The sequence below is a fragment of the Tinamus guttatus genome, unplaced genomic scaffold, assembly GCF_059628265.1.
Source record: "Tinamus guttatus ecotype Peru unplaced genomic scaffold, ASM5962826v1 Tinamus_guttatus_pri_ptg000035l, whole genome shotgun sequence".
Lineage (NCBI taxonomy): Eukaryota > Metazoa > Chordata > Aves > Tinamiformes > Tinamidae > Tinamus > Tinamus guttatus.
In genome coordinates this window covers 7186339-7204084 of record NW_028288569.1, presented here as the reverse complement: position 1 = coordinate 7204084, position 17746 = coordinate 7186339, and the positions used below count along the sequence as shown (strand labels likewise).

At 36.2% G+C, this 17746-nt stretch overlaps 1 protein-coding gene across 1 annotated transcript in view; it reads right to left on the bottom strand.

Moving 5' to 3' along the window:
- The window catches only part of ABI3BP (ABI family member 3 binding protein), a 151382-nt gene that overhangs the window by 122762 nt on the left and 10874 nt on the right, over positions 1-17746 (bottom strand). Inside the window, exon 2 of the mRNA XM_088534315.1 lies at positions 5387-5566. Within this exon, the coding sequence (XP_088390441.1) occupies positions 5387-5566 (180 nt within the window). The remainder of the gene's footprint in view (positions 1-5386; positions 5567-17746) is intronic.

The following is a 17746-nucleotide window of genomic DNA, read 5'->3' as shown; positions in this document are numbered from 1 at the left end:
GATTTAATTACTGATATTCAAACTAAAATAAATCAAGTAAATACAAAATGATAAGCTTTACTGACACTTTCTGCAACACATATTTTCTCTTTAACCTTTCAGAACCATTTCAGCTCAGCCATTTTTAATTCCTAGTGACAAAGTAAAACTTTCTACTTTCCATATTCTATTTCAGACTGTTCACTTCAGTCTTGCTGTGGCAAGCTGGTTCTCAGGACAGACCTATCAGTCTGTACTGTAACATTACAAAAAGAATAAACTGAATACATGAACAAGTTGCCAGGCCTTACTCCCATAGACTAATATTCAATCAGTCAAGACTTGCATAATCTTCTAGTGACAGGAAACACCAGAAAATAAGACATGTGTAATACAGTCTCCACATTAGTCACTGACTTATCCTACGAGTATGTTACATACCCTTCGTATTGAGTTGTTATGAAATCTGACTGTGCTTTGACAGTTTTGGGTACTCTTTGTAAAAGCAGAGTTATTACTAACTTTTAATAGCCCTGAGATAATGTTTGTATAAAAAACATAAAGGGCTGTGACTTTGACTGCGGTCTCTGGATACTGTTATAATAGACATAATTTTGCACATAACGGGAAAGCAGCAGTTAAGTGATTTTCTTATTCAATAAATTCATCTCAGAGACAAGTTATGTACACTCCAATATCTGTATTTCTTTTGCATTTAATCACTATGTGTTTTCTCATAGCAAAAAAAGAACCTTTCCAAGGTACTTAAAAACAAAATCTTTACAGAATAGACAATCACTATTGTGACTCCAGTTTACACTTCTGTGCAGTTTCCCTTAAAAGGTGCAAATGCTTCATGTCAAAATGTTAGCAACAAACAGGTCACATAGCTAAACAAATGCAAAGTCTTTCCAAGGAGGAGAATTTTGAGCATTCAATTTCAAACCTGAAGATTGGCCTTTTAAAGTAAATTGACTTCTTTTAAAGTAAATCAAAGCTGCAGCCATTCTCAAGTATATGTTAAATCACATTAGCTGGGTGTCAGCTGTGAACTAGTTTATGAATATTTTGGAAATACCAGCCTTCACAGGACATGAAGCTAACCAAATTTGCTATTACTTTTACAAAAAAGTAAACACATTTTTGGGACATTTGATTTGGTTTGGATGAACACAAGCACACATGGTAAGAGGCCACAAGTTCAGATGATGTTTCTGGCAGCGAAAGGCAGAAAAGCTAACTGTACAGCTTAAAATAATAAATGCTTTGATTAAAAACAATGTTGAGAAGGAAATGGCAAATTACACTTGGGGAAATCCATCCTCAAAAGATGGAGATTTTTCACTTCATATCAGATGTCAGAGTTTTCAGTTCCTATATATTCTAAGCTAAATGCTATTTTCACCCAACTTGAACACTTGAAAAAGAAGTCACAGAAGCTTGTAGAGATATTCCTAGGCAGAACTCAGCTCACCATATAGCTAAAGTAGTTTTTTAATAGTATATTTTTTAAGGAAAAGTCTATTCTATATAAAGATTTTCTTTTATTTAAGGTAATTTGTCCAAAATTGCCTATATTGATGAAGCACCTGTTTTCCTGCATGTTCCAGTGCCCCAAATGCCCTGTAGCTCAGCAGCTGAACACAACCAATGAAAAATCATTGATTTCTATAAAGAGAGAATGAAGAAAATAAGTTCGGAATAAACTTGAAAGAAAGTTTGCAACACTACTTTGAAAGATAATGCAAGTGTGTAGAAAACTGTAGTAACTGAACTTCACTTATCCCATACTATGGTTGTACTTCGATTGTTTATTTACTCTCTTTAAATGAGTTTCAACTGTATCCCAAATAAAAATAACTGAAATAAGAATTGGAAGCAGCTGCAAAAAGCAGGCTAAAAAGAAGATTGAGTTTAAAAGAAATAAAAGCCTCAACTTGAAATCAACCTTTCATTTTCAAAAAAAAAAACCAAAAATCTTTATACTAATGAAGGAATAGTTCTTTCTGGATCTGTCGAACAATCTGTACATTTATGCTATAACCTAAAAACAAAATTAGATGACATGCTTCAAAATAATTTGTTTTTCTGATATTAAAAATTAAGTTTTCTGCTGTGTATTCATGTCCGTTTGTGAGACTTCCACAAAGCACAGAGCAACCTTTAACTAAAGTATAAAGTTAACCTCACAAATACGAAGTTATTCTTCAGAAATGCAAAAATGTATGTTTATAGCAGCAAAAAGCCAGAAGATTGCTAAAGAAAGTTATCCAAATGGTTGGAAACTTGCAGTTTTGCCCTGCTCTTTTATTTAAAAAAATAATAATTCTGTGTGAAGTCTGAAATTACACAGGTAGAAGTATATAAATAGTTTACTTCTTAAACAAAATGTGGCTATAAATAAAAATTGTAACCATTTTCCCACTACAAAACCTTACATTTGTCAGGAATCACTAGCTCTATCTATCAGGAATCATTAGCTATGTGTTTCTGTTCTGAAACAAAGTACTCTCCACAGGAATATTTTGGGAGGGATGTTGTTCATTAAGGTTTTTTGGCATTTAAAAATACAGCACATCATAGATATTTTCCAGTTAACTCACTGCTTTCCTGCTAACACAATCTATAAAGGAAGTATTTAGCAAAATAGGACAAGACTAGATGTTGAGAGAGTTTTGTTATAACAGGCAGGTCTAAGTACCACCTGTCCGATTTAGGGACATTGATTGAAGTCAGTACTATGATCACACTAACTAATGTCAGAATCTGAAATGATCAGAATAATACAATTCATACCTGAGATATAACATTAAAATTCTGTTCCGAACTTAATTAAAAATGTATCTTAGGTTAGAAATATGATTTGACATTCCAGAGCAGAACCAACCATGTTACTACAGGTAGAGAACAGCATCTGTAATTTCACCAGGATTAATCTGTTCCAGACAAAGTACCAAGCATTGCACAGGAACTGAGGAACACAGGCCTCCAAATGCTTCTGCATTTTGCACAGAATCCCAGGCACGTTGAGATTGGAAGGAACCTCTGCATGGGATAATGAAAGCTGATGATTGTAACTAGGAAATAATGAGGGTGGGACTGCTCCACGAAGAAGCACTTTTTCTATAATCCAGAGCATACATGTCTGCCTCTTCCCTCCAAAGTCCTAATAAAAAAAGCTACAGATCAGAGATGGGAGACCAGAGAACACTGTGCATGCTCCAGGGAGAAGGATATTGATAACAGAGAACAAGACTTAACCCAGAATACTTATTAAAGTATGTAACCTGTTGACTAAGTGATGAGACCTACAAGAGTCAGTGCTGAGGATGGCCCAAGGAGACTGAATGCATGCACGCTAGTATTCAGGCAACAGGAGCTACGGAATTAACTTGTGCCTTTCTTCGGCGCTCGAGCACCTGGAAGAAGCTTGCAAGAATGAGATGTGGGCTGATTTTTGGCATTTTGGCTAAAAAATGAGATCATGATTTGTGCCTGCATCTATGCTTAGCCATACTGTAGTACAAGCAGTTCCTCTCCACTGAAAGCGCAGCTTCCGCCACCAAAAGTTTTGAGAAATACAAGGATTTTTCCTCCGTTTGCACATCCTCATCATCAGACTTACTAAGACCTAAATTCCATTTGCAGTACCACAGTGCAAGCTACAAAACAAACTGGTATCAACCCCATTTATAAGGGTTGTAATAAATACCTTTAGAAGTCTCAATTTTTAACAGTAAAGCCAGGAAATTTCAACCGCCAGGGTATCTCAGCAAGTCTTGCAAAAGGTGAAAGCTAAGAGTAAACCCTAACCTATGACCAGTCAGTCAGAAAAGCAGCAGAACATATGCTTTCAATATGTATGGCTTGATCTTCACTTCTTCTTCTTCACTTACCTAGCTTACGGATATAATTTAGGAATTGTTTTTCTGGTATATCCCCACAAAGTTATAGATCAGAAATAAAGTTCGAATAGTGACATGATCTATTTTTTTAATAGTAAAACACTACAGAAAACATTCAGATGTACAAGGCAATCTCTAGTCAAAAAAACAAGCTTAATTCTTAGTATTACAATTTCTCAAATGTGGAGTGTTTTGACCTCCAGCGGACAGTGCACTTGAGAGCCAGTATGATGCTGGAATTGCTCTTTGAAGTTGCAGTTCCTAAAGTTGAATAAAGCTGTTTAAACAGCAAAGTACAACATTCACACAGGCCTACACAGCGTGAAAGCAGTATGCTACAGCATTCAATACATGCAGTGCATGGATGCATATGCAATCAATACATACTCTTTCATTTTTCCTTCCCACTTCCCTAAAGGAGAGTAGAAGAATTCATGCATCTTGTGTTCACTGTCTGAATTTGGGTATTGTTAAAATCTTACTATAGGATGTTTAATTCCTTGAATTAAACTTTGTTGCTGCCTGTTATTGTCACTTACTCTTCACTGCAACTCATATGTAGCTATTTAGCAATGTAAGAAGCAGCTCAAGAGTTTACTATCAGCATGAGCTCACAACAAGTTTAGGAAATCCCACAGAACTCTTTCCTCCTTGTACATGCCCTCTGCAGGCAGTTCCTCATTCATGGATTCATGCAATGGTTGGGTTAGTTATTTAATTTAGTCACAAAAGAAAGGAAAACAAATATTTTAGGAGAAGAATCTATGCACTGATGTGCTGAAAGTTTTAATGAAAGGACTATAGACAGATGTCATGCTGGCTCCAAAGACATACATCTCTAGAAGAGATTATTTTCTCATTTATTTCTTTTCAAATACACACAGATGAAAAATCATTAATCATTGGCTTCAGGTTTAATATTAATGGGGTCAAAAGAGACGTATAAGCCAGGGTTGAGCCAGCAGTAAATCTGACAGTAAGCTGACTTCATCAGAATTCAACATTGACAAGGTGGGAAATAAAGAAGCCGATGTCTTGTGCTTTCATTATTAAGCTTCTCCCTGCTGGGGCTCATATATCCCAGTTCTAAGTGGGGATGATTATCGTTATCTCAAACAAAAAAAGTGATTATGCTGCTCTGCTAGCAAAACCAGGAGCTCAGCACTAGCTCAAGCTGTAATGACAGTTCCATGCAAATAGTCTCATTTTCTCTCCGGCATGATCAGCCTAACACACCTTCTCATGATGAAAAAAAAATCAAATTGATATAAATTTAGTAATAAGCGGATCTCAACAAAAAGAACTATTATTTTCCATGAAGGATTACACTTTTCCTAATTGCTCTTTCATCCAAAATCCTTCCCAAGAAAACCTTAAACAAAAGAAAGCCTTGAGCGGTAACCCAATCAAAACAAAAATTAAGAACGCCAAAGATTCATATTTTTCTCATTCTGCTCTCAAACTTTATGATCAAAGTAGCATGCAAAGTAAAAATACCTTACCAAGTTCTGTTGTGTATGTTTTTCCTTCAGAAGGTAGAGGAATGTATTGATTAGAAAAGAAGCTGCTTCCATAACCCAGGACAAAACCTTGAAGTTTGGTGTTTTGACTTGGTCGAAGATACTTCATGCAAACAGTATCATCTGTTGCGTTGATCTGAACTTTAAGGCTCTGTCTTTTCACTGGGGAAAGATTAAAAAGTAGAGATGATCAAAATATATTATCTTATAACTATATACTCAGAAATGTAATGTAATTATTGCAACACAGAGTGGTTCCATTTGGTAGCAGCATGCAACTGAACAACAGCTTAAAGGTAGAGTTTTCTGTAAACTTTGCGTATTTCAAAATGTAAACTAATAGTCATGTAAAATTTTGGGTCGTAAATTTGGGTCCCTCATTTAGTTTTGAAAGATGACCAAATGCAATGTTAGATACCAAATACCATGATAGAAGCCAAACTCCTTTTACAAGTACAGTGGTAGAAAAATGCATGAAATAACAGAGAGAGAGAAGAAGAAAGTCTTTTCCTTTATATACAGGAGTTAAAATAATAGTAGCCTTAAGATACACAAGTGAAAAAAATCCTAAGACAGTGAGTTTTGGGTTTGTTTGTTTGTTAGTAAAAATGTAATGTTTTAACATTGTTAATCACACTGTGAAATTAGAATGGGGACAAAGAGTGAAATTATTCTTCTAAACTATTCTAACTTCTGAAAACAGAAGATGAATAGTAAAACATACAAATGGAACTGCAACAGCTATTATTTATTGATCGTTCGCTACCTTGGGCAGGAAATGTAATTTTCTGCTTGGAATTATGCCAGGACACCTAGACTACCATATATTCTCAACTCTAAATTACCAAAAAATACTTTTTGAAACATGTATTTCGGAGTCTTCCAGGGGAATAGAAACATCTTGCATGTCTATCTACAAAATTTAACTTATAAACTTAAACAGCACGGAACAACATCATAACAGAATGGGCAATTTTGTAGTCTACAAGAAGGTGTTTCTTACTCTCTTCGTGGGATGGGGCAGGAATGGCATTTCCTTACTTGGTACTTATAACCTGAATTCACTTATCACCATTACATTTACTATGTTTTCAAAACTGTTGGCCCTCTGTGCTTAAAGGAAAAGAAGTTATGGCTACTCCCCCAAGCATTATGATACCAAGATTAAAACAGTACATTTTAGGGTGTCATTTGTCTTCTGCTTTTTGACGTATAAAGTTGTATCCCAAAATCATTTCAGATTGAAGAAAACACTAAGAGATGTAAGAACTGCCATTAAATAACAGCAAAGAGCAATACCAAAATTCTCCCTCTCTCTTTTACACACATGCAGAGCAGAGATACAGAGACTTAGAAGTAAGAACAGACTGATACTGGAAATATCAGCAACATAAACACACAGCTTACATAGGCACAACAGATACCAGAGACCAACAGAAACCGCAGACTCCAAACCTAGAAGATATGTTAGTAGTAATGACAAGCACCTGCAGCTGTCTGCACATTGAACCAAAAGACCCAGGCCAGACATTTTATGCCCTTTACCTGTACAGGAAAAAGAAATGCAATTGATGGGAAATATGTGCCTGCTCAGTCATTGAGACATGGAGAGAAGATAAGCACTCTATAATTGTCAGAATGGATAATATATCAGCAAAGGGCCACTAAGGTTTCCAGCTATACCCTTTCCCTATCTGAAGATTAATTAAGTAGGAAGACTGAGGGAGGGAGCCACCACCCCTTCCCCAATTCAGCTCTGTAAGATTCCCAAACATTGCAGGACTTCTGTAAACTTCAACGCCTGGAATCTTTGGCTTTGCAATACTTGCTGGGGGAAGGCAGGAATGGGGTTGCTTCCTTGGCTGGGAGACATCCCAGCTTCTTTTATTTTCATTATATGAAACTGCTGTGAGCATGCAACTTCGAACATACACAAAGCTCCAAATAATTAAAAATAGGAAGAAAACTGAACAGATTTTTGAAGCTCTCCAGTATGTGTCATAGAGAAACTAGTAAAATGTTCTGAATTAGTACTTTTAATTGACAGGAAATTATATTAGTTAATTAGTTAACTGTATAATCTGCTAAAGTCTGTGTTAAAACAAGTGCCTTTATTGAGCAGAACATAAACAAAAAGACAGTCCCCATTAAACATTCACATCTAAGAGGACAGCAAGACTTGCATCACTTAATTCATGTATGAGCCACACAAAATAAGTCTAACCTGTATTGATCTTACAGTATTTGAAACAAATAATGCAGGCAATGCAGGCACGGCCACTCAGAGTAATATCATCTCTGTATTGGCCAGCACTCAGATATACATTCATTAAATATGATCCAGTGGATGGAGCAGATCCCAGGAATCTGCTGTGATAGCATAATAAAAATATATTTGATTTGGAGCAAACACCCTTGACATATTCTGATTTTAAAATACCATTTTTCCTCTTGATGAAAAATAATTGAATGATTAACTAGACTCCCTCTAATTCCCATGCAAAGAAATATTAAAATGTCTTGCAAACAAAAAAGAACATTTTCAGGCACAGAGTAAGGCAATGTTGAGTTTTCCTAACTCACATTCACTTTTGTCAGCTTTTGGCATGCGTTACTGAAATCCTGGCCCTAAACATTTGTGGAGTAATTCTTTTACCTTAAGGCCATCACTAAATGGATTCTGGGATCCATAGCTACCTCTGAAATGCAATCTTTCCATCCCAGCTTGCCAACAGAAATTCCATGCTGTTCTGCAAGTATTCTCTACAACAAAAGTCAAGTGATTGCCAAAACGGCATGACAATGTGCAGTAGATCTGAACTAAAAGCACAGCATAAAGTGCATCATGACTCTTATGTTAGAGGGAGAGATTTCCTCACCTGTAAGGCAAAAGCCTTTTCATGGCCATTTCTGTGGAAGCATCTGCATCATAAGGGAACTCAATTACATTTGCCTCTTCAGAAAGAAGAATATAGCCCTAAATAGTCTGGAGAAGCCACCTGGGACCACCATTAGTTTTGCAAGTTGGAAAAGATAAGCAGTCAGGAATAGGCAGAAGGAGCCAAGAGCAAATAAATACTGGAGTGTTAGAAAAATTTAACTGTAAATGATCTAACTGAAGTTCACATCTTCAAAATGTGGAAACAGCTATTGAAAATAAGACACAAAGTATTCTTCTGGATATTTACTGTAAAAACTTTGGGTTCACCAGGGATTATCATCTCGTTATCTCTTTAACCACTGAGTAACAAAAAGGGAGAAATCAGAAGCACAGCAACCACCTCTAATTCTCATGAGTTAGTTTTAGCTAACGATGAACCATTAGTTAAAAAAGAGAGAGAGATGTCCAGTTTTCAATGTCAGTTTCCACAGCAAAGTTTAAGTCAAGGCCCTTCTGTTTTGGTCTAACATTCCAGTAAGAAATAATAGTTACAAAGGAGGCCACAAAGGCAAAACAGTAACAGGTAATGATTAGGAATAGATTTATATAATTCCATTGCTATTTAATAACTGGAAAGAAATAGGGAGATAAACATAGAAATGGTTCACTAGGCTAATAGCAATAAAAGAGCATTTGTATTGTAATTTGGTGTTGTGCACACTAAAATTTCCAACGTTAAAAACAAATGAAGTATCTGAGGGTTTGTTTTCCCCAAAAAAGAAAAATAAAATTTGATTCAGTGGCACAGAACTAAAGCTCTTCAGAGAAAGAGACTCCACAACCTCCCCGGGCAGCCTGTTCCAGGGCTGTGTCACCCTCACAGTAGAGAAATTCTTCCTCATATGGAGATGGAACTTCCTGTTTTTTTAATTTGTAGCCATCACCCCTTGTCATATCACTGGCCACTGCTGAGAAGAGTTTATCTCCATGCTCTTAGCATCCTCCCGTCAGGTATTTGTACATGTTGATAACATCCCCTTTCAAATCCATTATTCTACTGATGTGATTTAAATGCATATGATCATTTGCAGTGGTATACAATACTGTTTTTTCTTTCTACCTATAGCATGAAAAGCCTTGAACTCTGCCCTACAAAACTAGAGGGTGAATACAGCTGTGCTGTATTACAGCAAATTTGGCTTCATCAGCAGAATTCCTATTGCCTTACATTGAAACTGTTTATTTTTCACCATTTTAAAGAATTTAGAGGGCATGAATGAAAGACCCAGCACTGCCTCACGGAGTGCTTGGCAAATAGAGCATACGCTAAGAAAATAGGTTAGCACCATCTGTTTGTGAGCACCACCTCACTTGTAGCTTTCAAATTATACATAGCAAAGCTTTCATTTTCCAAGTCTGGTGCCATAAGTACCACCATCCAAGATTTGAATGATAATGTAACACTGTAATTTTATTTTTGGTATTTTGTCTTTCTGTATTTCCTTTGGCTCCTTAACACGGAGAACTATTAGTTATTTGGCGCAAAACCAACTATAGCTTAAAATGGGAAACATTTAAAAATAGTTCAGTCTCTATGCAGTAGAATGAAAAAGAAATGTTACAAAGAGAGCCACAATCATAGAATCACAGAATAATTTAGGGTGGCAGGAACCTGCATTGATCATCTAGTCTAACTGCATGCACAAAGCAGATCTTACAAGATCAGGATGCTCAGGGCTGTGTCTAGCTGAGTTCCGATCACCTCCAAAGATGGAGATACCGCAACCTCTCTGGGCAACCTGTTCCTGGATTTGAACGTCCTCATGTAGAAAAAAAAATCCTATTATCTGCCTGTCATTTCCCATGATCCAAAGTGTGTCTGTTGGTTCCTGTTCTTTTGCTGTGCACCTCTGAGCCGTCTGGCTTTGTGTCCTTTGTCCTCTCTAATCAGGCTGCTGTGGACAGTTTTAGATCATCTTTCTCATCACATATTTTATAAAACGCCAATGCTCTCATGTCCACATTGATAAATACACAAAAGAAATACAAAATCCACATTGATAAATATTCGAATGATGAAATTTAATGACACATACACCACACCCTTAATAAGGATAACAGATTGTCTTGTTTAAACTAAACGCATGGAACTGAAGCCCCACAATGAAACAGCTTTTTCCAAACATTATTATGCCAACACTCTGCACATAAATCTAATATTACTTCAGAAAAATAAACTATCAACACATAGCTGGTTAACTTTTCAAAATATACTTCCTTGTATATCCACAAAATTAGCCTAGTTCGCTAGCTTTCAACTTATGCTCACAAAAAGCATAAATAGAAGCAATCTTATTTTCAGTGATGAGCCTACATTTATAACACAGAGTCACTAGAGCATTTTTAAGGATGAGTATTGAGACGCTTCCTGCTCAAATCCTAACCCTTAACCTCCATTTCCGTCTCCCTAGGCCATTGGGTCATCTGGTTCCAAGTAATTCTGGTGGGTTTTACACAGCAACAGAGGAACTGAAATGAATACTTGATTCTGAAATGTTTCAAAGCTCATTTTATCTATCAAAAGGTGGTTTGATATCTTTTGTTAGTCTGCTCAAGAGTTATCAGTTGTAGATGTCACCAGACACATATTCTTCAAGAATTTTAAGAAGACTCTTGTATCCAATCATCAGAAATGGTTCTCCACCTTGAAAGGAAAAAACAGCAGCTTTTTCCACATGCATCATTTTTCCAGGTTTTGTTGTATTTCGTATCCAGTTACTTTTCCAGAGTTTTCATTTCCCACAATAATAAAAATTCTGCTCTTTTTTCATTGAGATGTGCTGCTACTTTTTACATTCACAACCAACACATCTCTCAAACATATAAATGGTATGCATTTCATATTTTGATTATGGTGCTTGATATATAGGAAAATAAAACTCACTAATTAAGGCCTGTTACTTTGTATTAATGAGTAGAAACTAGTAATCAATTCTGTCTTAAGTTTTTAAGTTAGCAACCCTTTTTTTAATCCCCACCGACACTAGAAAATTAGATGTACTAGCATGGTAAACTGATTTAGGACTATGCGTCCTATGACACATAGTATTTAAAGATATATACATCACCAAAGAGGGCTCTAGATAAGCTAACTTCTATCAGTCTTCTTTACACTATTTATCTTATTTTATAGTTAAATTGGTAAAACAACTCAGAACTGCCTTTCTTATTCAGTAGAGGAGTATATATGTTCCTTGATTATTAAAGACTGTCCCACCTGTTATTTTTATACAAAATTATTCAAGGTAATGTATGGAAGAAAGACATAAAGCCAAGGTAAACTACAATAACTTTGATGATTAATTCCTCACATACACATACAGAGCACAGCAGATAAGACCTATCTACACAGAAGGCAAGTTGACATTTGATTATGCATATCTGTCTATTTGTCTAATATGTATATTGATCTCCATTTACAAAGAATTCTAGAAATAGAAGTAGAAAAAGAGCAATAAAAAGCTTATTCTAATGAGATACTTCAGACTATTCAGTGTTTTCTAACTTTTCCTGGTGATTTCAAAGAAATCATCTTTTCAACCAGTATGATCACAATACAAACTTGTGGTCCATTTAGTTAATTTCAAGAATTGCATTTAACGCCTTTGAGTTGTCCAGTGGGCATTCCACTACCAGATATTTGTGATATGAGTTTGATATGAACTTCACTGCTCACTCAACTCACAAATAAAGACATCTTTAAGAGACTTTTAAATGAAAACCCTCCCTTCTATGCCTAAAATAAAGCTTTATTTTAATCTTTTTTATTACAAATCTTTATTTGGGCAATGTTCCCCCTCCCCCCTTTTTTTTAGGAATATCAATGCTGTTATTCTTAATAGACAGCACAAACAAATAAAATAGCATAAATGATAATTCCTCTCCTTCTTTCATATCATGAGGCAATTTTGTAAATGTTGTAACATATTGTGGAAATTCAGCAGAAAACAAATATCTGAAATATGGACCATCTCCTCCAACAGAAAAGCGACAACATGATTTGACATTTTTCCTTATAAGATGTTCCTCAAAAACATAATACAGTAATTTAAAATTATTCCCTAGATCTGTCTGGAAGTTAATGATGAACGAGAAAAAGCAACAGACTTGTAAAGCTGTATTGACTGACGCATTTATTTCTTCCTTGGAGATTCAGTATATAAAATCTAGGCTTGATCCATGCGGCTGGATGTTTGCTGCAATGGAAAGGGCTTTAATGCTTTGTTATGCATTATTAAACAATTAGAATAAAATTAAATAGACAAGCCTAATCAAAAATTTCTTTTATCAAGGATTTCTGAGCTTAAAAGTTTCAAACATGAAAATCACATATATTCCCTAAAAAACACAGAAGACCAATAACACTGACAAAAATCAAAAGCTCCCTTAAAAGAAACAAAGCTAAACTGAACTCATTAAATGAAAATCAGCTGTGATTACTATTCCCTGATAGAGCTATTCTGATTCAAGACTTAAACAGGAATACACATCCCTGAACTCAGTGATCACAGTTAGAGCACTGGAGCTGGTGGACAAGTCAGGAAAGCCAAGCACCGATCCAACTACAGGAATTACTTCCTTGGACTAATATTCTCCTCCTCTCTTGTCTTCATATTTTCACTTATTAAGAGCAGAATTCTAAGGAGTTAAGTAAACTTGGTCAAATATGGTTGTCAGCTCGTGCCTATTCAATAGGCTTTTGAAGAGCAGAGCAACTATCACACAAAGTGAAGGTCTACAGTAAGCACCTGCTTCTACCATGGTGTTGTTAATCATCACAGTCTTTTCATTTCTTAAAGTATTAGCAAAGTGATACAATGATTAAACACTGAGTGTGTAACATACTCATTCAACTCGGTGACCCGAAACTGCTGATGAACTCTTCATTATCCATCCTAATTGAAAATATCACAACTTCAGCACAGCAAATCTGTCATCTACTCTAGACAGGCATATAGAAAAACATGGTTGAATTCACCTAAGTGCTAGAAAAAGCATTAATCATATTGAGGAGTCTGTGACCTGTAACATGCTTTCTGTACTTGGTCAGTCTGTATCATATGTCACTGATGAGTGTTTCTAGAAACGAAACAAAACAAACAAACAAAAAACTGAAATTCTTAAATGCTTAATCATTCAATTTTTGAACCATCCTCTGTTCACAGAAATTGTGATCATAAGAAGTATTATCCTTTCCTCTCAATACTAATTTTAACTATATAGCTAACTCCGTTCATAACATTAAGGGTTTTTGACGGTTCCAAATTTAAGAGTTTCTGAGAGCATAAAAAAGCAAATTTACGCTAACACACAACAGAGCAAATACTATCCTGCCAAAATTTAGCCATGGCATGAGATTAACATGGTTACTTTTATACCTGGTAAGGTTAATAATACTCAAACTTCCTTTGATTTAGGTTTTATCTAGATCAAGTAAGTCCAACAGATTGTTCTATTTACAGTAAAGCATTTTAAGATAATTTTTCAGTTATAAACTGTAACACTGTTTACAACCTTGGTGTAGTTCCTTTTTCTGCCCAGCAAATAATTGTACAGATCCATTACTAGCTACACTTTTGGAGGGTGTTTTTTCTTTCTCTTTTCGAACAAGCTATTTGCCCAAATCATTAGCTATGATTTGCTCACCCCTCCATCTTTTATTCTATCATAAATGAATTTGGAACTAAAGAGTGTTTACTCATTAATGCTTGTGCAGAGTGGGACTACAAAAATGCTGCAAATGCATGCAGAATTATAGAATTCCAGCCTTTTAATTTTTCATTCTGTGTTCTATTGTGGTACCTTTAGATATCCAGAAAACCCTTAACACCTATCAGGAGAAATATCTTTCTGACTGGACATTTTGCAAATAGAGTTCAAAGCTACTTGATGTTCACAGAGATATTGAAAAATAGAGTAATACATTTTATTCCTGAACTACACTATTCAGCTGCAGGCATAGCTCATCCTAGACCTCCAGAAGAAAATGTGTATTGTGAGTGCCCAAAGGCAACCGTTTCTCACTGTAATCTTTTAAAATTACTGGGACTTTTTATTTAGCAGGAGTGCTTGCTTACTTTGACTAACACTAATGTACTAAAGTTCTCCATTTTTAATGGATATACACTGAACAACTATTTCTCAGAGAAACAGGGAAATTTCTCAGAGAAAAGGGAATCTGACAAATAGGTCCTTGGGAAGTACAGTCCTTCCACTGCCTGTCTTGTTAAAACCTCTAAAAGCATTTATATAGCCGTGTCCATTCTTCAAAGCTTTCTGTGGCAATGCCTCTCCAGTGATCGCTATAGTTCAAAGCTGAGTTATTAACTACAACTTTGGGATCAGTAACGACAATGAGGAGGTGAAGATTGCGTTGTATGTAATCCTGACTTGTACACATATAGGTTTTTACAAAAAGGAAGTTATGGCTCACATGCTGCCATTTTTCCCATCTCTTTTCAAGTCACTCAGGCACGTCTTTGGAGTTCCACTTTCATTCTTTTCAGTATGTCTTTTTCAAGACTACATTCAAATATTACTTTGACATTAATCTTAATGTGCTTAATACTTGTTTTTAAGGCACAAAACTGAAAAGAGACAGGATTCCTATTTAGGATCTCATCCTAGCTGTCTAGCCTGCATTTCTATTTTTCACTCGCTTCTCATCATTTGTCAACATCACATGGCAAACAAAACCAAATTATGAAAAAAAATTAGAAGTAATAACTTAAAATAACTAAGCCTGCAATTCTGGCGGAAAAGGGAACAGAAATTAAACTTCCAAAGGCCTATTTGGACAGAATTTGGACAACCTGCCTTTTACTCCTAGTATAAGATATTTCTTATTTTTTCTCATAAATCTTAAAAAAATTCATTCATTTATTTTCTCAGTGGGTAAACCAATTTGTGTTTAAAGGAAAATATTTGTGCTAAAAAACTACTTCAAGTTGAATCATTTTTGATACATATATATTTTTTAACACCACCTAATTTCTCTATGAGAAAGTCCTTGCTAATGAAACAACCTCAAACCCTGGTTTTGATTTAGCTTATTTATTCTCCTGTACCATAGAGCTTGATCTGGTTCTGATATAAATTACTACGCCAGGGCGCTGTCCTCCTGGCTTTTCTTTCAGAGGTAATGGTTTGTTGGTGTTTCTTACAGCCTGGGCTGATGCAACCCCACCTAAACAGAGCTAATGAGACAGTGCCTGCTTCTTGCCCAGAGGAGCTGGTCTTTCCAATCCTGGCTCCTCTCCTGCCCAAGGAACTAGGCCCAAGGCGACTCCACCCAGGCTGGGCTATGAAGAGAACTGCACGTTGGCCAAAGAACCCGGCAGATCATGCGCAAAAGGACTCCATAAAGGAACGCAGAAGAGTGCGGGGAGCAAGAAAAGCCTCTTGAGTTTTCTAGGTCTAACTCCTTTTTAAGCCTTCAGGAGCACCAGCTAATGCAAACACCAAAAGGTAAATGCAGCCTTTGAATATGGCTGGATATAAGATGTGGAATTTCTCTCGCTACAACTCCTCATCAGGGAGAGCTCAACAAGATATTAAGAACTTAAGCAGGTGAGGCATTCATATGCTGTCAGTCTAGTTCTGCCCACAAATTAGAAACATACTGAAGTAATCATCATAAAAGACTGTGGACCTTAGTGCAGTAGATTTTTTAAGAACCTATTCATTTCCTGGCAGGCAGTGCTTAGCATAACCACTCCCTTAATCCACTTTTCATCTACAGAGATCGATACATTTGTGAAGAATCAGAAACTAAAGATATGATGGAAAACAGTGTTTGGAACTCTAACTGAAATTACTTTTGAGAGAAGAGTGAAGATATTATATTTTATGATGAACGCTGTCGACATTCATTACTGAACACACTGATGATCTGCTGCATTGATTGATGCGTGCCCAGAATGTAGAGAGATCCTCCGATCGTAGCAGTCACTTTCAAATATGTTCCTTACATGTGATCACTCTTTATTACATCAGAATACATAATTTTCCTTTTTATCAGATGCTTATTTTTAAGGGCAAATCTGCCTAAGATAGCAGTATCTGGACAGCTTGCAGCATTTGCAAACTATGCTAGCAGAGTAAATTTGATACCAGTATGTTTTGCCAACTCTTAAGATGAAACTAATCTCTAAGTCTGATCATCATTACCAAATCTCAGTCCACAGAAAGGCAACAGAATCATTACTCCTAAGCACATGAAGGACAAGAAGGAGATTAAGAAGCCAGCAGAAATTTATTGAGGCCAAATTGTGTTTGACCAGCATGATGCTATTATAGGTTCTGCATACAAGGGGAAAATAGTGAATTATCTTATCTCAGTAAGGTTTCTGAGACAATCTTCAGAAGTGTCCTGGCAGCCAAATTGGAGAGATGTGGACTGAATGATGAGCCTACAAGGAAAACTGGTTGGGCTTCTGGCCTCAAAGAACAGTGGTCAGTGGTTGAAAGGCCTAAGTCCACAGTAGCAGTCTTTCTAGTTCTAAAGATATTTCCAGGGTAGTTCTTAAATTCATTGCACTGGGAGAGAATATTTTAAGATTGATATACTCTTGGGAAACAAGCTGGTTTGGGCAAATAAAGAGTTGTATAGAACAAGCTGCTTTTAAATCAGGAGATAAATCGGATTGAGACACCCATTCAGAACTGTAGGCAGCCATCAAGCAACATTCTTGAATCATCTTTACAGAATGACAGGTGAGACAGACATGGTTGCATCCTGATACAGTGCTGAGTTTGGATGTTTTCCCCTCTTAGAGCTTCTAAAATACATACAAATGAACAGAGAAAGGCAGTCCAGTCTGTGGTTTTGGACATAGGTTCTCAAAAGAGTGAATAAAAGGGCAAACAAGAATAACCATTTAAACCAGACAGTAAAGTCAATTCTTTTCTAGTAGAAATACCTAGAAACAGAAGAGTGCAATCTGCCTATCACACTGAAATTGCATCCCTAGGGAGAAGATCCCTGACAATGTAAGACATTTAAGAATTCACAAATACATGCACATTGTAGAAATACACCCACGCAGAGTCTGTGTTTTAATCTGTATTTATAGATGCCACATTATGCATCAAAAGATGCCCAATTGAACCATCTGTTCTCTGGAGTCACAGTGGCTTCTCACTCCCAACGGTGTAATCACCGCACAATCGAACAAGCTATCTGAACTCATGGCTCAAAATCTAATACTCAACACATAGAGGATTTCGAATAGTATAAGGAGTAATAGTCTCAGAAATATACTTGGCAATGGTGTTTGCAAAATTCTGTGTGTTAACTTTGGAATGCGTTCCCTACTTTTCAGAGGCAGACAGCTGATAAAGCAATTAAGTGTCAGAAGCCTACACAAAATTTCTCAGGTGTCAGGTCACATGCTAAACTC